This window comes from Conger conger, chromosome 3 (genome assembly GCF_963514075.1).
Source record: "Conger conger chromosome 3, fConCon1.1, whole genome shotgun sequence".
Lineage (NCBI taxonomy): Eukaryota > Metazoa > Chordata > Actinopteri > Anguilliformes > Congridae > Conger > Conger conger.
The window spans coordinates 52,245,914-52,269,009 of NC_083762.1; the positions used below are offsets into that span (position 1 = coordinate 52,245,914).

At 43.0% G+C, this 23,096-nt stretch overlaps 1 protein-coding gene across 5 annotated transcripts in view; it reads right to left on the bottom strand.

Moving 5' to 3' along the window:
* The window catches only part of scml2 (Scm polycomb group protein like 2), a 66,735-nt gene that overhangs the window by 11,340 nt on the left and 32,299 nt on the right, over positions 1-23,096 (bottom strand). For all 5 annotated transcript variants that reach the window (XM_061235044.1, XM_061235043.1, XM_061235042.1 and 2 more), the window contains 6 exons: positions 19,963-20,206; positions 7,355-7,677; positions 5,669-5,804; positions 2,814-3,017; positions 1,381-1,557; positions 736-861 (listed from right to left, as the gene is read on the bottom strand). In XM_061235044.1, the coding sequence (XP_061091028.1) occupies positions 736-861; positions 1,381-1,557; positions 2,814-3,017; positions 5,669-5,804; positions 7,355-7,677; positions 19,963-20,206 (1,210 nt within the window). The remainder of the gene's footprint in view (positions 1-735; positions 862-1,380; positions 1,558-2,813; positions 3,018-5,668; positions 5,805-7,354; positions 7,678-19,962; positions 20,207-23,096) is intronic.

The following is a 23,096-nucleotide window of genomic DNA, read 5'->3' on the forward strand; positions in this document are numbered from 1 at the left end:
GTTGCATCGTTCATGGTAGACCATCATATCTTAGTTACATAGCCAGCTAGTTATGTAGCCAAATAACTTGCTTGCCCACAATATAGTTGGTTAGCTAAAGTGAAAAGTTAAAAAAGACCAAAAAATATAAATAGTGTTGTGTAGCACACCAAAGTCACCTGTTCGGCAAACACTTTCTTACTAGAACACTACAAAAAGACGGCAGGCTCTGTTGCATTTGTCACTGTCAGCTTTCCAAAATAGTGCACGAGAACAATGAACTGTATAATAACGCTTTATATTAGGTGTTATATTCATAGACAGTAGGAAGCATGAACAGTGTTGTGGTTTGAGGTTGTTTGTTGTTGCAATTCCTCTCTTGACCGTTAGGAGTCCGAAATTACCTATTGTACCTTTAAACCTGTCAGAGCATAAAGGGAATCATAAACAAAGAGGCGGCTTGAAGATTTCGATACAGTGAGAACAGAGAGTGGCAGGACATCAATGAGCCGTTTCAGCCTTAATTAATAAGCGACGAGGATAATTAAATTAAGAGAGCAGCCACATTAGCATGAGTGCTTCGGTCATCCAGAATGTTCCAGGGACATTAGTAGCAAGTCGATGGGAAGACCCTTTACTGCTGCAGAGCTATCGAACAGCACCGGCATGTTCATTTAGTGGAGTGCTTGGATCGGTGAATCACTGCACCCCTGCCCCAGTGCACTGTGGGTAGAGTGTGGGCTCAGGGCGGGGTACCTTCTGAGGGGTGTGCCTCTGTACGCAGGAGTTTTGGGGACAGGGGAGCTGTGTAAGGAGGAGTCTCCCTCGGGAAGCGCTTGGTCCCACGGTTTATAGACAAGGCTTCTGATGTCTCCTCTTTGACTGTTGTGAGAAAAACAATCATGAAACAAGAACTGGCATAAGTTACTGCCCATAGAGTTCCATCATATCGGTGTGTGTCGTCTCTGTGTGTGTGTGTGTGTGTGTGTGTGTGTGTGTGTGTGTGTGTGTATGTGTGTGTATATATGACTGATTCTTGATCCTGGACTATAATTGGACTCTTCCAGTTACTGTAAAGGGAGAAATTAACCTGGTTCAAGGTGAGAATAATAAAAAATTCAGGCATGTAAAACATACATACATACATGAATGAATACCTAACATCTAATATGAGAGTATATACATAAAGAATGAATATCTAAATTCACAAACACAAAAATGCAAGCTGGCACATGCGGACATCTATACATATGCACAAGCTTGCGCACACACATATTCGCACACACAAACTCAAGCGCACGCACAAACACGCTTACAGATGCACGGGCAAAAATGTACACCTGCGCACGTACATATATGTAAACGCACGCGTACACATACACGCTGTATGCGGAGCAGTACCTGACTTGCTCCTGTCGTAGGCGGTGTGTCCGGCCGCCATGTAGGGGCTGAAGGGCTGGCTGCTGAAGAGGTTGTCACACTGCAGGTGGTGGCACAGAGTCTCCAGGAAGCGCAGCACGAATGAGGCGCTCTTAGCCGAGGGCAGCTGCACAAAGTGGGTGCCCCCTTCTGACCGTACTGCCACAGGGGACAAGAGCTACATTAGCAACGGCCTCGATTCCCATTAACCCCTACAGGCGTCAGTCGCACAACACACGCAGAGGCACACACACACGCATAAATGGGCACACACATATACACACACACACACACACACACACACACGCACACTCACACATGGATAAATGCACACATATACACGCATGCATAAACACACACATGCATAGAGGCATATACACACACACACACACACACACACACACACATATAAGCGCACACACATACATATACATACGCACACACATGCAGAGTCACACATGCACAGAGGCATACAAACACACATTCAGTTAATTAGCCAAATTATCAATTCCCATTAACCCTCACAGACAGCAGTCACACAAAACGCACGCACACTCAGATCTTCCGATCTGGCTGTTTTATTAGAATTTATTTTGCCTTTCTCTGCATCGCATGTTGAGAGCATATCTCAGCCCTCATTAAACCCCTCCCCCTTTGCCGGCCCCTCATACACGGGCCAGTAAGAGATTTCCCGACAGATGTCCCGGTGGGGCTGGGAGCCGCCCCCCCAGGGGATAGCCCCAATCAGCCGCTCCGAAACCAGGTTATGTGCAAGTGTCACTCCTCATTACGCCGAGACGGATTACATCAGCGAGAAACCCCCGGTGTTCTTCTCTTTTTTTCTCTACCACCAGCATTAGCACACGCACCCTCCAAGGCCTTCCCCATCTTACCAATTCAGCCCGGAATAAGACACGTCTACGGCCACGCCAAGCGTGTCATTCGCGAGACGGGGCGAGACGGAGTTCTGAGAGATTTCTCTGAATATATCTAAAACCCCCACCCGTCCCACCCGTCCCGCCCTCGCTCAGCATTTACGTCTCGTTTTCGTTCTGGGTCCCCCCGACCTCATGGTGCACCCCCCCATCCCACCCTTACAGGACTCCCAAATACTAAACATATCATTATAATACAAATAATAATCTATATTTGTAGCGCTCCTTATCCTACAAGAATCAATCACACACAAAAAAAGAACAAAAACAAATAAAATTTAAGTGGCAATAATGATTGCATCACCAGACAATAAACCATTATCATATTAAACACAATTTCACAATATAGGCACAGGTGTGCAAAAAGAAAAAAAAAGAAAAGATAATTAAGACAAAAGAATAAAACCACCCTCTCCACCCCCACAAAAAATAACACCCTCACTGTGCTTCCCCACTTCTATCCCCCGTTCCCCTGCGTACCTTTAATGACCTCCCCTCCGTCGGATTCAGACTGCAGGAAGTTGAATAGGATCTTGGGCTGATAGGCACAGTCCACACAGGCCTGAACAGCCTGCTGCAGGACCAGGTTGACCGGACCCGGTCCAAAGTGGTCGGGAAGCTGCTGCATCTGCTTCCTGTCCAGGTGGGGGCCGCAGTTCCCGTGCTTGTTCACGTACACGCACACTGCGCACAGACAGACACGTTGCCCTTTCATGACCTCGCAATTATACGTTTCTATCTGCGTTCTGATTGGTTTTGAGATATTGAGCTTCAAAGATACCAAAGTGAATGGGCTTCAAACTGTGTTTTGGTGTAAAACATGACACATACAGTATATTCATTGTGCTACACAATTAACAACAAACTTGTTTTTGTTAAAAATGTCAGTTAGAAACTTGGAATTCTAGGGTCTCAATTTGGTGACACTGCAGGCACTGCCCATGAAACCCATGTCTTGGAGGGCAGCAGTGCCCACAGGTTGAACTGCAGGACAGGGTGACCATATTTCTGCAGGTCTCAACTACGGTCCAGGAAGGCTACGGTATGCAGGTTGCAGTACTGGAAGGTTGCAGTGTCTGTAGGTTCTTGTGGTTTCCTTTCAATCAGCAGCCATTTTAGGACTTTGTAACAAGGGTTGTGAACTCTTTAGCCAATCAGTGCAATTAAATTCATGATACCTGAAATACACCAAGAACCAGAAGAACACTGCAGCCCTTTGATACCTCAGCATTAAAGAATCATATATTAACTGAATATATGAACTGAGAGAAAGCATAATAGAATTCAGATTCAGGCACTTGGTTCAGGAAGTCTCTGCACAAGTTCGCTGGCACACATTTCCAGCCAAATTCCAGAGACACGTGCTACTTTAACATAAACATTCTAATGATCGGATATTACTCAAACTTGCAACATAAATTTTATAAATGTAAATGTTAGAAATGTAAAGATAGTATTACACTATGAACTGCCTTCAACAATGTAAACTAATGCAGAAATAATAATAATTAAGAAATTATTGTAATTTCCCTCTTTTTCATTTGTTATTTTAACAGCCAAATATGACAGAACTAATTTTCCATTTTTCATGAGCATTGCATGTTTGCATTCAGAGGGATTATAAAGTAACAACATTTTTATTTTATTTTATTTTTAATACAGAAGGTAAAATTAATTTAAATTCGAAATCAAATGTACGCATCTGTATTGGATTGTTTTCTCTCAGATTTCCTACCTGAACAAGAGGGATAAAGTGCATTCTTTGGTCCCTCTCAGTACTATTTTTATTTTTTTTAAGACCAATTTAGTTTTAATGCAGTGCATTCCAAATTCTGAAAATGATTCTTTTAACTGAGGAGAGCCTTTTCTGGATGCAAAGAGAAAAAAGAGAATCATTATGATACTAACAATTGGTGTCATGATGCATTTCACTCTCTCATCACTAGCCAATGCCTCATTTACTTTCTGGTCGCACTGAGTGGTGATTTACTGGAAGCGGCGATTCCCTGTCTCCGAATTCATATGGACTTCATGTTGCACGTAATTGTCTCGATTAAAGCAAAATTTAATGTGCTTCGAAGAAAGCACAAGCTGTCCTGTTGACTCATGGAGTAGAAGGCCTTTGGCTGCAGAAATGGGTAGGAATGCACTGTGTGGAGATGAAATTCTGTAGCATCATCATCTCATTTCCCAGCATCTTCACCCAGGAAAACAGAAAATGTGCAATTACCCACAGCCTCATAATACCAGGTATTTGTTGGAATGTGATACTATGACTAGCCCTAGAAGTCTGCATAAGCACAAACTTCACAATCTATACTAATTTTATACCCATGGATTTAGTGTCTAAAGCCTTACATAATCTCATATTAACCACGGTTCCTCATTAGTGGTTAGGGGACATGTTTTCAGAAATGCACAGGAGTGAAGGGTGTAAGGTCATGTGTTTTAAAAGATGGACACTGGGCACCCACACCAGAGTGCAGATATGATCAAAGACTTTAAGCCATCTCCGGGCTAATGACGCTAAAACAGTTATTTCTGTGGCACGTGCCAGGGACCCAGGATAATAAGGGGAAAGAGTTTCTGAACTATGAAGAGTGTTGGCTGGTTCCTTTCCTTAGATTCTCTTAATGAGACTTGTAACACTATCACATTCTGCCATCCATGCATAAACTGTCATCTGTGAAGTACTATTGCATATTCAAATGCAAGATGGGGTAATTTAGGGTAAATTATGCCGTGTCATGAATTCAGCTTTTTACAATCCTTAAGGTTTCAAAAGGATTAACCAAAGGAAGCAAATGGTTATTTATAGCCAGAGAAAAACAAAATGCACAGTTGAAACAGAAAATGCACAGAGGTTATGAAAACGTATGTGTATATAACTGGTTCTCTTACACAGTGGTTTGACTGTCTATGTTAATCGTGTTCTAAGATCTTGGACAGGGCTTGCCAACATTTTTGCCTAAATTTTTTTATTTTTCTTCACCTTAAAATCAGTCATCAATTCAGACCAAACAAGCCAGAAGGGAGAAGTTAACTTGGCTATAGTAACTGAGCAGTTAAGCGAGCAGCTTGTAGGCTAGTGGCTAAGGTACATGACTAGACCCCTGTGCTGCCACAATAAGACTGATGCAGCTGTTGGGCCATTGAGCAATCCCCCACATCGCTTCAAGGGGGATTGTCCCCTGCTTAGTCTAATCAAAATCTAAGTCGCTATGGATGAAAGCAATAGCTGTAATGTCACATTGTGTATTTAACTGGTTTGCTGCCCAAGAATGCAGATGCTGGCCACTGCTCTAGAAGGTGGGTAAGTGGTGACAGTGTTTTACCTGTGGACATGACTGCAGGGCTGGTGTTAAGGTGGCTGGGCCCATCCTTTGGTACCTGAACGCTGGGCAGTCTGGACTCCGGAGCAACGGCCGGAGAACCCACCAAGGATGAGCTCTGGACCACTCGAGGCTTCCTCTGAAACACAACGTCCCACCCGCCCACAGTTCACTGGCTTTGCACTGAAGCGCAAATCTCATCACAAGAGTCTGCCAGGGACTGCGAGACAAAAGACAACCCATCCGCATAAGCAGATAGTGTGCTTTTGCCGATGGAGTCCTAACGTGCATGAAAGTGCAACACTGAACGTGTAACACTGAATTACTGGACTAACTAAGCGGAAATAATTGACCTTAATGCTTTACTGCATCGTTAACGCAATGTGGTTTCACTTTGCACCTGCGACACACACGACTTGGGAGGGTCATTGAGGCCGTAACACTGCTGCCATTTCTGAAATCCAGCACACGGTTTAAGCATGTGCATGTATAGGTCAGAATAGGCTAGTAGAGGTCTGCATGTAATTATTATATTTATTCATGGTTTGTCCAATTCTTTATGCAGCTGCATCACAATTAGTTTAAATGGGCTTTTCCAGATGTAGTTTTGACAGACACTTATTTAGTTAAGAAATGCGACGGCCCATGATGCTTTTGATTTTCCCATTGCTTATTATTGTACTTATTCATGATGGTTATTGGCTGATGTATTTAACAGAAACATTGTCATTTTTATAACTCATTGATAAGGATGGATATACTCTTTGACAATAATTACTGAATAAAACTACCATTTTACTGAGTATAGCAGTATCTGTGTAGCCTATAATATTTCCAACACATAAACCAGTGAATAAGGCTCAGGCCTTCCCCAACTTGTCAATAAATGATTACAAAGCATATCCTTTCTGAGCACAGACCCGTCTCCATTTATCTCAAACCATCTTTTCGATTATACTGCATGCCTACCAAACCAATTCGTCAAGCCGGAAGAACACATCATTTCCCTTTAAAAATGCAGATAGTGCATGTGTAACAAAGTGAAAAACTTCAAAAGGCTGTGTGTGGGTTATCTATCTCTGGAGTGATAAATATTTGCCTTAGAGTTGATGAGGAGCATCACAGAAGCCAGCACACTCCACGTTATCTGTCTCCCGAAGAGCACAAATATTTTTCTCGGGGGGCGACACAGGGACCTACAGACGGAGCCCTTTGTGGATTAACCATCTCTTTGAAAGCACAGATGACATGTGCTGAGCTCAAGCAGCCAAAACCGGGCTTCTTTTTTGAAGCTCATTTCCAGGTCATGCTGAGAGACAGTGCTCACTAGCACCACTGTGCTCCAGCATAGGTCATTCAAACCCATTTGCAATGTAAAGTCAACGGTACAAATGCGGTCAAAATACACTTTTTTTTTGTAATCACAATCTGCATTTTTTTTTTTTTCATCTCATGCCTCCCCATGTGCAAATTTCCATTGTCATTGTGTTACAGCAATACCTTGTGGATGGTTCAGGGACAGATTACGTCACTCTCTCTCACGCTTAGTAGAGGTGCCGCAACGCGTCTCTGGCTCCAAATTGTACAAAATGGCGGCGCAGGCATTACACAAGCCCATGGATAAGCAGTGGGTGATGTGACAGGCACGTGTTCTGTATTTTCAATGGGGTGGAGATGGCGGGGCGGTACCTTGCTGCCTGGTTTGGGCCCTCTCTTCCGGTGGGGCCGTGGAGCGGCCTGCGGGGCGGAGGTGGCCTTGGCGATGGCGCTCTGGGCCGTGCCGTTCTGGGCGGAGGCAGCGGCAGCTGCAGCGGCCTCAGCCGCCGCCTTCAGCATGGCGATGGTCTCGCTCTTGGGCCGGCGCCCCCGCACGCCCTTCCTGACGGGCAGTGGGGGCAGGGGGGTGCTCAGCCTGTAGGGCGACTGCATCGAGCGCCTGGTGGGCTTCGTCTGAGAAGAGGAAGACGACGGCGGCGGAGGAGGAGGAGACTGGAGGCTCTTTGGAAGGGTCACTGCCATGTAGCAAGAGGGAGCGGTCAGATCAGGGAGGCAGCAATGCTTAAACATTACAGTTATCAATGTAATGAAGCTTTTATCTAAAGCGATTAAGCAGGGGACAATCCCCCTTGGAGAAATGTGGGGTTAAGGGCCCTGCTCAAGGGCCCAACAGCTGTGAAAATCTTATCATGGCTACACCGAGGCTGGCGCCACAAACCTTTTAAAGGGAAAATCACCAGGTTTCAGCAAATGCATAACAATATCACAATTATGTTGTGCCCAGCAAAATCAGACATCTGATTTAACACTGCAATACAACTCCCATCGTGTTTCAAAATCAGCTCATACATATTTTATATTAATATGATATAAATATCACAGACAAAAACCTGCACTGAACTATGTGAGGTCGAGGCAAGGGAAACATGGAAATAGCTGCATATACTTACTTTCAAGATGAAGTTTAGCATAGAGAAAATTGCACAAAAACACTGACTTGCTCGACTGACAGAAATCTGTCCCACACATGACTTAGGAACCATGAAGATTACCATAAGACCGACAGCATGAATGCCAATGGAAATACACTTTTAGTATTAAACAGGAGCAAAGCTCATCTCTCATCACAAGTATTCTCGCGAAACATTTTTATCACTACCTTGTTTATCATTACAGGGGCGGCCTGTAGCGTAATGGTTAAGGTACATGACTGGGACATGCAAGGTCGGTGGTTCTAATCCCGGTGTAGCCACAATAAGATCCGCACAGCGCACATTTGGGCCCTTGAGCAAGGCCATTAACCCTACATTGCTCCAGGGGAGGATTGTCTCCTGCTTAGTCTAATCAACTGTACGTCGCTCTGGATAAGAGTGTCTGCCAAAATGCCAATAATGTGATTCGTGTAAGGATCACAGCCCTTTGTATACATAATTTCCTCATTTTAGAGGACCAAAAGTAATTGGACAATTGGCTGCCCAGCTGTTTCTTTACCAGCTATGTGTTGTTACATCATCAATGCACAAGAAAGCTAGAGGAGTCATCGTGAGGCTGAAAAATCTGAATAAATCAATCTCATAGCCAAAACATTTTCAACTGTTGCACAGATCAAGAACACTCTCAAGGCCTAAAATAAAGAGAAGACTACACCAGCAAAACAAGCGTTCACTACAAGATGCAAACCACTGGCAAGCCTCAGCCAGGTTAGAGTTGCATAAAAAGTACATTTAAAAAAACTGTAGTTCTGGAACAAAGTCTCATGGACAGATGAGACCAGTATTAACCTGTACCAAGACAAGTTGCTGAAGACAAGACTGGAGGCAAAAAGCCCTCAGAACAACAGGAACCGAAGATGGCGGCAGTACAGGCCTGGCACAGCATAAAAAAAAGCTTGGGCAGTCATTGAGTGCTAAATATGATGATATAAGTTCATATTAATTTGTGCAATTACTTTTGGTCCTTTAAAATGGAGGGACTACATATAAAAAGGGCTGGAATTCTTACATGGATCACCCGACATGGAGGTAAATACCCTTATAAAAAACCTATTAACCTCACATTCTTGGTTTCATTTCAAATCCAATGTGCAGGGATACAAAGCCAAAATAACAAGAATTGTGCCACTGTCCAAATACTTATAGATTGGACTGAATATTAAAATATATATTATTTCTGTCCATGGTGTCATTCAGTCAGAATATTCTTATTTTATTGGGAATTATACAAAAATATGAATCAAAGTACAGCTGTTTTTAATAAATTCAAACAATGAGCTGGATGGGCTCCACAAAGCAAAAAGATCAATATATATATATTTTTTATAATATCATTGACACACATTACTTTTGATCCAGGTAGTCTCAGCATTACTAGTAAATGGGGATGTTGGCTCTTGATTTATTGAATATTGAATTTCCATCACAGGATTATATTTCAATGAACTCAAGGTGTACAGAGACCCAATGAGTCTTGAACCAGATACTACTGCAAGTCCCAGCTCACAACTTTTCACAATGGTTTTTACACACACACACACACACACACACACACACACACACCCACACACACACACACACACACACACACACACACACACAGCTGTTCCAATACGCATTACAAATTTCACCAAGGTGAGGCAGTCTACATGTTCTCAACATGGGAAGATCAAAAAGAGACACACATGAAAAAATAACTTTGATCTTCCCCTCTTTGAATCGCACTGGCTCAAGGACCCTCATGCCTTCGCTTTCATTATTTCTTCCCCCTCTTCCCTGACTGAAAAATTCAAATTTGGCATATCTGAAGTGTCACATTTCCGCTCCCTGCATTATGGCCATACAACGCGGGTCTGGCTGAAATGCAATCCTTCTTAAAACAAACATGGGCAAGCAGGAGGAGGTCATCCGAAATGGAGCCATGAGCAGTGTGGACTGGAGTGGCTGTGTGTGTGTGTGTGTGTGTGTGTGTGTGTGTGTGTTTTGAAGACTCTATTGTCTAAAAGCCCCTCCCCCAGTACTTGATGGGCCATTTTGCAGGTCTGAGACCGGAATCCTGCGGGACCCTCCACAGTGGCCTGAGTCCTGCCAGCACCCACCCACAACCACCCCCCTCCTGCAAGTCTATTAACATAAAGTATACCCTCAACATCTACAGGATCCTAGTCATGTCCTTCTAACCTGCTGCACAACATCTATTAAGACAAGATACATCTCACACAAACGCAACATCTACAGGATCCTAGTCACATCCTTCTAACCTGCTGCACAACATCTATTGACACAAGATAAATGTCACACAAAGTGAACATCTACAAGAGCCTAGTCACGCCCTTCTAACCTGCGACACAACATCTATTTACACAAGATACACAGCACAAACTCAGCCGTAACACAAAAGATACACAGCACAGACTCAATACCACCTGCAGACATCCTTTCCATTTACATACATACATCCACATTACTGCCATACATTTTTATTTACTAGTGAAAAAATAAAAGATAAACGTGTAATTATACTTTGTCAATATTTATCGGAACAAAATAAGCACAATGTATTTTTATGCAATCAAGTAAAGGTTTATTCAAGAGTAACATAAAAATGAACTGCAAATACACAGATTTGTGAAAACCACCTTTTATTTGTATAGGCTGTTATTCAGCCCTGAATAACAAGTACAAAGTAAGTATTCACTACGAGACACACAGGCTGGAGAGGCCATGTTTACATAAAATATATTAGCATTTCTTTAGGAAACATGCTAAAATGCACTGCTAAAATGTCAGCATTAAACTCATGCAAAAGCCCAAATGTAAATACAACCATAAAGCTTACACAAATAAATGGAAATCCGCTTTTTGATACGGACTACCACTACTTCTATATAGCCGTATGCAATGCGATTTCAAATGCCTTCGAAAACACTGGTAAAACTCTGTGATAAAGACTGAGGCATCTTTCAATTAGTGCTTTCCTCTCTGGCCTCTGACGTACCTCACAACTGGGCGGTTGTGACTGACAGAGAGGCTCAGCTATCTTCAATTCGCAGTCCTGACCCATCACTGGAGGTGCAAAAAGGCACATTGAAAAAGCATTGTGGAAGTGGCACAAAGCAACGGCTCCATCACAGCCTACGTTTCTCTTTGTTAAGGCGTACATGCATTTCAAATTTGATCAGATAAACATCTAACATTTCAATAGAACTGAAAGGCTGAGAGGCTGAGTGTATTATGAGGGGAGAGGGGAGGAGGGGAGGAGAAAATGTGCCTTTGGAAGCATGCAGACTCCTTCTCCAGGTCAGGCTGAAGGGCTGGAAGCCCCCCCCCCCCGGCCTCCCCACCCCACCCCCACAAAGCTGTCTAATTGGTAGGAGCACAGAAATAGGTCCAGAACAGAAGATGGTGTTGTTACAGTGTGGAGAGAGCTCAATCCGTATACACACACAGACTTACTCAGATAGGTAGGTAGGCATGCACAGACACACACACACACACACACACACACACACACACACACACACGCGCGCACACATGCACACACAACCACATATGCAGGCGCGTGCACACACACACACACAAAACCGTAAGAGCTGGGCTATAGTTGTGCCGCCCCAACCTCCAATCTCCTAAACCCCTCCCCTCTCCATTCCCTCTTCCCTCATTTCCCCTCTCGGAGAATTCCGTCTGAGACAGATGAAAAAAGAAAAAGGAGAACTGCGGGACCAAACAGGCATTTCCATAAAATACCTCCTCCTGCCATATTACCAAGGCATATGGGGCTGATCAGGATGACTTCATTTCCATGTGACCCAGTGACCTGGAGGATGAGTGCGTGCGTGCGTGCGTGCGTGCGTGCGTGCGTGCGTGCGTGCGTGCGTGCGTGCGTGCGTGCGTGCGTGCGTGCGTGCGTGCGTGCGTGCGTGCGTGCGTGCGTGCGTGCGTGCGTGCGTGCGTGCGTGCGTGCGTGCGTGCGTGCGTGCGTGCGTGCGTGCGTGCGTGCGTGCGTGCGTGCGTGCGTGCGTGCGTGCGTGCGTGCGTGCGCGCGCGCGCGTCACGGGCTGGGGGGGGGAGGATTAACACTCACAGTTCATTAGGCTCCGTCCCACAATATTTACATTTCGCCCCAGACTCAGACCCTGCTCGCTCTGGTTCTGAGCGACTCGGGACGCATGGCAAATCAGAACCACATGTCCCAAAACCGCGTTCAACAGGACGGGATTGGGGGGGAGCTGGGAAACATACTCACAATGTCCGCGGGCGCTGGGATAAAACAGTACCATCTGCGAGTATATAAAATATCTAAATATCCATTACAGCTCAAACAACATAGCCACAGCAACATTATGGCAGAGTTCCGAAGTGTAGCCTCATTTTTTCCAAGGTTTTTTTCTTTTTTTATGCCCAGAGTTAACTTCATAAATACAAGCCACAATATTTTTAATGCATTTCGGTTCGAAAAGCTCCAAAGTCTTGTTCGCCGTGAAACCTCAAAGAAAAGCTGCATAAATGCTAAATTAATTAAGCTACTGTTATAAACAGCTCTGCAAACCACAGCCAATACCACACAAGAGCTACACACACCGATTCCATACAACTTAAATCTCTCGCATGAAAAGTAATCAGCAATAACAACATGGCAACAAAATCCCCCAATTCCAAATAGCTCCATAGCTCCTTTGCCTAACTCACTGGACTAGGTTTTATTTCCTACAAACAGATGCACAGAAAGGATAAGCCTTCAGATGCGGCAGACTCCCAAATTTTCATAGAATTTCCACTAATAACACTCCCACGGACTCCACCAACCAAGCCACAGCGAAGTCAACAGGCACACAGAACTGCCAAGCTACAAGCTAAATGCAAAACAGTGAAATTCACCGCCTCGTTCCAAGCAACACAAAACAAACCGATCCCCAGCTAACTACCTTACCTTGGTTTAAAAACGCACGGAGGCACACAGAGACGCACGCAGACGCGTAGCAACTTGGACAAAGAGCCGGGTCCTTCCGCGAGTAAAGCTGTCAGAGCGAGGGCGTCTCGGGCGGCTGCTCACAGGTGAGGCTGAGAGCCGCACTCCACCGCCGGTGCTCAACAGAGTCAGGACCCGAGACTAAACAAAAGCCGGGGGGGGGGGGGGGGGGGAAGAACGGAGGGAAGAACGGAGGAAAGGAAACTCACCACGGAGACAAAAGGGGGTTTTAAAATGGAAGCGGCTCCGGTTGCGTGTTTTTTTTATGCTCCCCCCCACCCAGCACGTTTGTCACCTCGGTCCGAGCCGGTAACGATCCAAGCCGTAGTCGGGAACCTGTAGGGAGCTGCTCCTGGCTCCCCCCCTGCGCGACAGAGTGGCTTTCTGCAGCTTGGACCGACCCACAACAAAGCCCACGCTGCCGGAGCGGGGCGGGCGAGAGAGAGAGAGGCAGGCAAGCGCAGGCTGATTTGCATTAGAGTGAGGGAGGGAGAGAGGGAGGGGAAACCCAGAGGGGGAGGGAGAGAGGGAACCGAGGGGGGGCGGTCGGGTGGTTTTGGCTGGAGCTAATATGCATATTATCAGTGGGCCGTATTGACAGTGGCCATCAGTCACCTGCTCTCTTTGGCCCCTCCCAAAGCTTTCTGGGAGTAGGGGGGGTGGGGGGCAAAAGGTTAAAATGGATCAGAGGACCCAGATCGAGGGGAGGGGGGTTGGGATGGGTTGGGGGGGCTCCTGTCGGCTGCATTAGCAGCCCCCGTCATTCCCGTAGGAGGGGGGGGTCTTGCGGTAACCCAAGCCTATTCAAAAGTCCCCAGAGGGCGTGCGCTGAAAGGCAGCCTCGAAAACACAGGAAACAGTAGCGCATAACAGCATTACCCGACTTGAAAAAGCATGTTAGAAGTCCCCCCCCCCCCCCAATCTTAATCTTAATAATGAAACGGGAGGCAAACAAAGCAAGCCTAATCCCGAGCCACTGCAACCTTAAAGCCCTTCCCCATCATTACTGCCCTTTCCCCAGGAGAAATAGTTTTTCCTCTTATTTGAATATTCAGTTTTTCCCACTTTTCCAAAAAGGAATTTACAATTTCCACAACCATCGCCACCCACCGCCCCCCCCCCCCCCCCCGCCCCCACCCGGCAAACATGTACAAACAAAATGGTTTGTTTGTGATTGGATTTTCTGAAGGAAATTAAAGTTTAAAAAAAGATATATATATTAAAAATTAAAATCTTTTTTAATGTCGAAATAATTTTTTTGTAAAAGACACAGGATTTGTTCCTGGAATGGATCTGTGAATTATTTTGTTCTTGGTGAAAAAAATAATTTTCCACAGGGGAGGGGAGAAAAAAGAAAGTTGTTTCTGAAAAAAATAGACCACAAAAGAACTACAAGAATGGAAGAGGTAGAAACATGTAGAAACATGTAGCTACAACAAAAGCTCAAATAAAATACAAATACACATTTCCCTCTTCTTTAATTTTGACCCACTTATTCAAATGGGAAGAGATATTCAAATCCATTTGGTTAATTAGCAAGGCCCGAAAATAACTGCAACCGTCTGTTAACTTGCATTAATGATGCAGTCCACTGCATTATCTCTCTCGTTCACTCGCTCTCTGCTCATATTCACATTTCCAATTAAACAATAACTTCAGAAAATAGACTTGTAAAGAATGAATAAATGTTAAATTTGTATTCCTCAAACCTTTAGAGAACATTATAAAATATGAAACATGAAGTCCTTTCCAGGTTGCATTTTAGAATTTCAAATCTGAACGCATGAAAAAAATCTACTTAAAACACTACTTAAAATGCTTGTAAGTTGTGAATTCTTATGAAGATAAATGCATAGCATAGAACAGGGAACCTTAGCTGAATGGAACAGACCATGTTAACACAGTAGGGCAAAGCTGAAAATGCAGTCCACGGTGGGCAAACCTCCTGTTTATCCGTCCAAATCGTTTGGTAACCGTGGCCTTATTAACCGATGGTTCATATCCGCGGCCTGAGAAGGGACTGAACCTGAGGAAAACATTAGAAAAAAATCTGTCCGCCGGAACGAGTTTGGAAATGACAAATGGTCATAAACGAGGTGATGAACTTAACAATGTCCAGATTACAGAATGGCGAAGGGGGTCAGCCAAAGGAATCATAAATTAAAAGATTTACGTTTTGCCCCCCGAAACCTTGAGCATGCATGCAAGTGTGTGTGTGTGTGTGTGTGTGTGTGTGTGTGTGTGTATGTGTGTTGTGGTGAGGACCAGCCGGCTCCCCTCCTCACTCAACAGGACTGAGATGTGCACCATAAACAATAGAGCACAGGGAGCAGAGCATCGGGGAGCTCTGACTCCACTCTGGCCCCTGGGCCCCTGGGCCTCCTCATTAGGGGAGCGATAGCCGCTAATTAGAGGGCAGCTGACGTTCCTTAAACGATTCTGACGCAGCTGAATCGTTTCAGCTTCAACTATCGGAGGACTTTTTTTGGGAATGGTAGTCCTTCCCCACCACCGACCCACACACACATACATACACTCCAAGGACACCCTTTGTGGAGGTGGGGGTGGTGGGGAGAGTTCTTTCAGCACGTCTCAAGACGACCTGATATCCTGCTACTTCCCCACATGTTCCATTTCAAAGAAGTGCTGATGCTACTTGCCAGGAGCCAATTAAAATCTGCATCCATCACCAGCACAGAAATCATCAAATAAAGGATTACATGAAAAGGTAGCGACTCACTTTCAAAGTTCAGCTGGGGTAACGTGATGGTCAGTGGGTTATTACTGCTATAACAATGCCACAATTATGCCTAAATGAAATAAATCAATGCATTTAAAAACAAAAGCTTTCGTTGTTGTACTTAGGGACACCAATACATATTTTGCATCTGTAAGTTCTGGAATATTCCCGAGGCTATTTCTTCAAATGTAGAAAAAATGTGATGAAAGGGCCTTTGTCAGGACCACAGAACAAAACCGAAAACCGGGGACTCACTTCAGTTAGCTTGGTCTGCAATAGTTAGGAATGAATTAGGGAAATTCAGTTAGTGGTTAACTCTTCATTGAACACTGCATTCTTTTATCCACGGAACACAAACTAAGGAGACTTGCTGTCAATTTAACAACAAAGCAAAACAAACCGTCCCAAGCAAGTAAGATAAAAACCAGGAAAACACGAAAGCATTTCCTTGGGGCCACAAACAGGCTTGACACACAGTAATTGAATGTGAGGAATTTCTAGTGTTTTTGAATCTTAGAATGGAGAGCACTTGAAGACAGAGGGCGGCAATTAAAGTCCTTCCTCTGGAGAAGAAAGCGAGCATTTCCTAACAGCCGAAACGCGGCGTGGAGGAAGACGAATCCCCGTGTCACCCAATACCCTCGATCGTCCGCGTTCAGGACAATGAACACAGGAAGAGGTCTGTAAACACACCAAACACACCGCTAGTCTGCAGAAACAGACTCAAAAAGACACATATACCATCCTGCCTCCAGTGTTGATCTGTATACCCGAGTTGTATCAATTATACTGCCAGGGACCATCGCTTTCAAACCAATGTTTCTACACCCTTACTAAAGCAAATGGTATCACCCTCAATGGACAAAACCACTTTCTAAATCAGGGCTGTACATTAGCTGCTACAAAATCAATATACTATAAAATTAGAATAAGTACAATTCACTAGAGTATGTTTTATTATTTTTACCCCATAGGAAAATGTGGCTCACAAAGCACCTACAGTTTTTCTCTGAAAGCCAAACTCAAAATCGGTTTACATATATTTGTTTATGGGTTACATTTGTTAGAGCAATGTGTTTACTTTCAAATGTATGTTGAATATATACACACAAGAACAAGAACAACAGCAATGGGAAATAAGATTGTATGTGTTAAATTACATACTGAGGTAACCCCAGGCAGTTCCCAGATGGAGTTCTTTTAAAACAAGCAAAGACAAAAACCTCAGTTTTAAATCCACAAGCTGAAAAAATTATACTGAGGCTACTAACAAAATAAGACTTATTTTCATTTGACTACATAATTACAATCGTAAAAATACATTTTAATTGAGTAACTGCTTTCTTTGTGGGGGTGATAGAGAAAACGACTCCAAATCCAAACACAAATGAAAAATCCAAGAGGGTTGTGACAATCAACAGGGCTGCCAACAAGCTTTGCTTTATAATGGATGAGTGACAAGTGGGTCAACATCGCGCCGAATCCTGGCCTTTGTTTGCTTGAGAGGGGAGTTAACATATGTGCACGCATTTCTGTGTGGGAGGGTCTCACAGAAGGCAGAGGAAATCAGTTACAAAAAAAACAGGCAGAATAACTGCCATCTTATTTCAAGAAAGAAAATAAAAATCCTCAAACCGATCGTATTAACAAATTTCACAGCACACGCATGCATACGTACATAAAAGTAGATAGGGGAACAGTTCTAATTTAGATTTTGCATTTGTAAGGACTGTAACCACTGTTTAAAACTTTTATTGACAGTGCTTTGATAGGAAAGTCGTTAAGAATTTGGAACTGAAGAGAAAGAACCGGTTTAAAAATTCTGATGAAAATGACTACAATCAGTTTCATCAGCTTGTCTTAAGTCTAAGAAAAATTCAAGAGATTTTCCTAAACCCATTAAGGCCAAACAATTTCACAGCACAGAAACAGATACAAATAGCTGTTGGGTTATCATATTAGAGCTTATAGAAGACTCTTATTAGTACTGTTGCACAGAATAACCCGAGGGAGTGTGAGGCAATGTGCTTTTGTGGGGTGTGTGGGTGGTTTGGATGTACGAATGTGAGTGTCGAAAAAAAAAAAAAAAAAGCTGTACTAAAACTTGTGATTTTCCACATCAAACAAACCAAGTCTAGTATAGGTAGGCCACATTGGTCAAATTTGCTTCCTGTGACAACCACTACTGACAGCTTAAGGGGAAAATGACTGAGGAGAAGAAAAAAAAGAAAAAGAAAAACCTGAATGGCCCATTGTAAAATATAAAACGACGTAAAAAATAAAGCCAGAAAACAGAGCACAGTAATATCAAATCTTAAAATGAACAACGAACGATGGTTAACGGCGATCATTTAAATGTAATGCGGTCTTTCACCACATCACATGAATGGCATTTCTGCTTGTAAACACACTACTCCCCTTGCCAGAACCCCCTAGAAATGTTGAAAGAGGCTCCTTTTAATCTGTCGAACTTCAGGAAAAAAAAAAAAGCACTGTGTCTCTAGCTGCCCCAGGTAGGCGTTCTGAAGAGAATTCATATTTTGAACCCGGGTCACGCCTAAGCGGGTCGTGACCTGGGATGGAGCCGCTTTGGGTTCCCTTTCAGGCAGCAGGCCCCGGGGCACTCAGTCTGCACACTGTGGAATGTGCCGGAAAACAAGTGCGCGTCACACATTTGCCCATACTAAATTCATTCATACTCAAGGGCTACACTCAAAGCCTTTACATAAAAAAAAAAAAAATACTCAAATCTATCTGCTTACCAAATTATTGATATCAAACTGATACCAAACACCTAAAGTTTCAGCAGCATGTTTTACAGAAACAAAAAAGCCAAATTCAAAGTGATGCTTCACATGATTTCCCACATTAACGCAACTACACTTTGTGACCACTTTATTAGGTATTTATTACTTATTTTTCTTAGAATTGGGAGTTTTGCTGTTGTAGTCCACCCACTTCAAAGTTTGACATGTTGCGTGTTCAGAGATGCCGTTCTGCATACCACAGTTGTAACGCATGGTTATTTGAGTTACTGTTGCCTTCTTGTCAGCTTGAACCAATCTGGCCATTCTCCTCTGACCTTTCGCATTAACAAGGCATTTTCATCCACAGAACTGCTCTAGATGTTTTTAGATCAGCCGTTTCTGAGATACTCAGGAATTGGCTGATTAGATATTTACATTAATCAACTGGTGTACAGGTCTACATAATAAAGTGGTCACTGAGTGGATATCGATCCAGTGTTATATTTGGCCATTTCATTTGGTTTCTTCAAATGTTGGGTGGCCTCAGATGGATAAATTGCCATTCACTTGCTATACACACCTGAATGTTTATATTTAAATACAATTTTTTAAAAATTTTAATGCAAGAGAACCAGTGCAAAACCCCCCAAGATGGCAAGATAAATTGGAAAACATACGCTTATGTCAGCACACGCAGAGCAGGCAAGGCTTTGTATCTTTTTCAAGCAGTGCAGATAAGAGTTAGATAAGAGCTTACATCAAACTACATTTTTGAAAGCAAATGGACAGCCAAGATGGGCTAAATGGCCTGTGGGGCAAAAATATCACATTTCAGTTAAAGATGATACTAATAGTGATCTCTTGTACTCGATCAGGCCTGGCTGTATCCAGGTCTTTGGTTCAAGGGGGATAATTGGGAGGTGGCTTCTGCAACCCGTCTGTTCGCACTTTTCTTTGTTTACATTCTGAGACAGAAATCTGGGAACTCCTGCCCGACGTATTTACAAAACATTGCAATGCTCCACACAAGATTTAATCATTTTGACGGTTTCAAGCATTCTTTATCTACTGCATTTTTAGCAGCCACCATAATATTACAGCCCACTTCTAGTAAAGGAGGCTTTGTTATGAACTGATCCAATCCACATCCACTGTCATGAAGTGTTTATACTGGTGTGAACATTTTTTGATTTAGCAATTAATACCATGCCTTATAGAGATTCACAACTGCAGACTCAATTTGTGACATTTGCAAGATCCGTCAGTTGTTTTGGACACAAAGGAATTGAGAAGGAATTGGGATCACTGAGAAAAGTGAGCTATGTCGCCCTCTGCTGGACTCGACTCACCGCTGTTGCCGGGAGGCTGTAGGCTGTGTTTGGTGATGGAGCACCAGCCCACTGGAAAGATGTCCCGAGAGTCATATTTGCACCAGTAGTCGAAGGCGCCTCTCCAGCCGTCAAACATGACGAAGATCTCGTCACCCCGGACCTCCCCGATGGTGGCAGGGCAGATCAGGTAGGGGTTCTTCTTGTCCACTGCCTCCAGCTTCATGCCTGGCTTGAAGCCATTTTGTGGAGGTCTGGCAGGCTCCTGCACAGGAAACAATTCACCATGAGAACCTACACTGGAACAAAGTATCTTCTCATTCACCCATTCATAAACACTAAACCACTTTGTCCCAATGTACTGTTTAATGGAGCCCAGCAAAAATGTGCAATCAATAAATAACATAAATATGTATGTATGTATGTATGTATGTACGTACAGTGGTGTGCAAAAATTTGTTCACCCCTGGTCAAAAAGCCTTACTTAATTTACAATTAATATCCAAGTGAACAGAAGCAAACCTGAGGTCTAAATGGTACAACATTAAACATGACACGTTAAGATTTTAAAGCAAGATTACTTTTTATTGTATTTTTTTACAGTTTCAAAGTAATAAAAAAAGGAAACGGGCCCTGTGCAAAAGTTAGTACTGCTCTGTCAACTATAACGGCTTGAAAACGCTTCCTGTAGCCAGCTAATAGTCTTTCAATTCTTGCTTTTGGAACTTTTTCCACATTCTTTCTGTCAGAACACCTCAAGCTCATGTTTGAGATCTCTCCACAATAATATTCAAGTCTGGGGACTGTGGTGGCCTTTCCAAAACCTTCATCCGTCTTTCCTGGAGGTACTTCATGGTTGATTTTGAGGTATGCTTTGGATCACTGTCTTGCAGGAAAACCCAACCTCTCTTCAACTTCAATGCCTGGACTGACCATTGAACATTAACCTCAAGAATGTCTTGATATTTGGTGGAAACCATTCTTCCTTCCACTCGCACAATATATCCGGTGCCCCAGCAGCCACACAACCCCAAAGCATAATGAATCCACCTCCATGCTTCACAGTTGGCAAGGTGTTCTTCTCTAAAGGCTTCACCTTTTTTTCTCCAAACATACAGTACTGTGCAAAAGTTTTAGGCAGGTGTGAAAAAATGCTGTAAAGTAAGAATGCTTTAAAAATAGAAATGTTAATAGTTTATTTTTATCAATTAACAAAATGCAAAGTGAGTGAACAGAAGAAAAATCTAAATCAAATCAATATTTGGTGTGACCACCCTTTGCCTTCAAACCAGCATCAATTCTTCTCGGTACACTTGCACAAAGTCAGGGATTTTGTAGGCATATAGTCAGGTGTGTGATTAACCAATTATACCAAACAGGAGCTAATGATCTTCAATTTAATATGTAGGTTGAAACACAATCATTAACTGAAACAGAAACAGCTGTGTAGGAGGGTTAAAACTGGCTGAGGAACAGTCAAACTCTGCTTCCAAGGTAAGGTTGCTGAAGGTCATTAAGAACCATCTTCAGCGTAAAGAAGAACAAGGAGTCCTGGAAGTGATGGTATGGTATGGTCCCCACAGAGCCCTGACCTCAACATCATCAAATCTGTTCAGGATTACATGAAGAGACAGAAGCATTTGAGTCTGCCTAAATCCACAGAAGAACTGTAGCTAGTTCTCCAAGATGTTTGGAACAACCTACCTCCCGAGTTCCTTCAAAAACTGTGTGCAAGTATACCTAGAAGAATCGATGCTGTTTTGAAGGCAAAGGGTGGTCACACCAAATATTGATTTGATTTAGATTTTTCTTCTGTTCATTCACTTCTTCATTTTGTTAATTGATAGAAATAAACTATTAACATTTCTATTTTTGAAAGCATGCTTATTTTACAGCATTTTTTCACACTTGCCTAAAACGTTTGCACAGTACTGTACCTCCTTTGTTTGTGGCCAAAAAGTTCAATTTTGGTTTCATCAGTCCAAAGCACATTGTTCCAAAAGGCTTCTCAGTGTTTTCTTTTGCATACTTCAGATGCTTAATTATGTGTTGAGGTCGTTCTTTCTGTCAAAGCTGCCATGTAGGTCTTTGTTGTTTAAAGTATGTTGTATTGTCGTCCTGTGAACAGCTAGACCTGTGTTTGCAACTCTTTTTTTTGCAGCTCTTGCTGTGATGAGTGGGTTCTTCTGAGAATTTCTCACGAGGTCTCAGGCCATTCTAACTAAAATCTTTCTTGGTCTTCCCGACCTTGCTTTGACTTCAACTGTTCCATTTATCTTCAATTTTCAAATAATGTTTCTGACAGTGGTAATGGGTAATTTGACACATTGAGAGAGCTTTTATAGCCTTCTCCTTCTCGGTGGAAATGAACCATCTTCATTTTGAAATCCTTGGACAACTGTTTAGAGAAACCAATGGTTAACACCATACAGAACAGCCACTGCAGTTGAATACTTTAGAAGGCATGAAGTTACTTCAGAATAAAAAGTTCAGCCCTGGAATTATACTCACCTGACTCCCTAACAAGTAAATCACCTGGGTCTTGGCCTTGGTAATCATCTTCTTAAAATATACCAAAAATAATCCAAAAGGGTTCCCAAACTTTTGCCCAGGGCCCTTTTCTCCTTTTTATCATTTATAAACAGTAAAAAATTAAAATAAAAAGCAATCTTTAAAATGAACATGAGGTCTCATGTTTAACTTTGTACCATTTAGAGGACAGGTTTGCTTTCGATCATGTACAGATTCATTGTAACAGACAAAAGCAGGGGTGCCCACATTTTCGGATACAGTGCACCCCACTGTATCCGTGAATTCTATGTTGTGGCAGGACAGCAATGTGAAAGACGTATATCAAATTAAGAGAAACAGTTTTTGCTAAAGCTTGTGCTACCATTTTTCAAGTTTAACAGGGACAAATATTTTTTTATATGGGTGTTTGATATTTATGATTATATCTTGTTTAAAGATGTTTATGATGTGTTTTTTCACATCATGGTAAGTAGGTATGAACTAATACATACAGGAAGGTGTAACAATTATTACAGGTCCAATACAATTGCTAAACATATCTTCATTTTCGTGTTATGTTTACATTACTTTTATTACATATAAATTTATTATGCCAAAACAGAAATAGAAAAATATTGCATCAA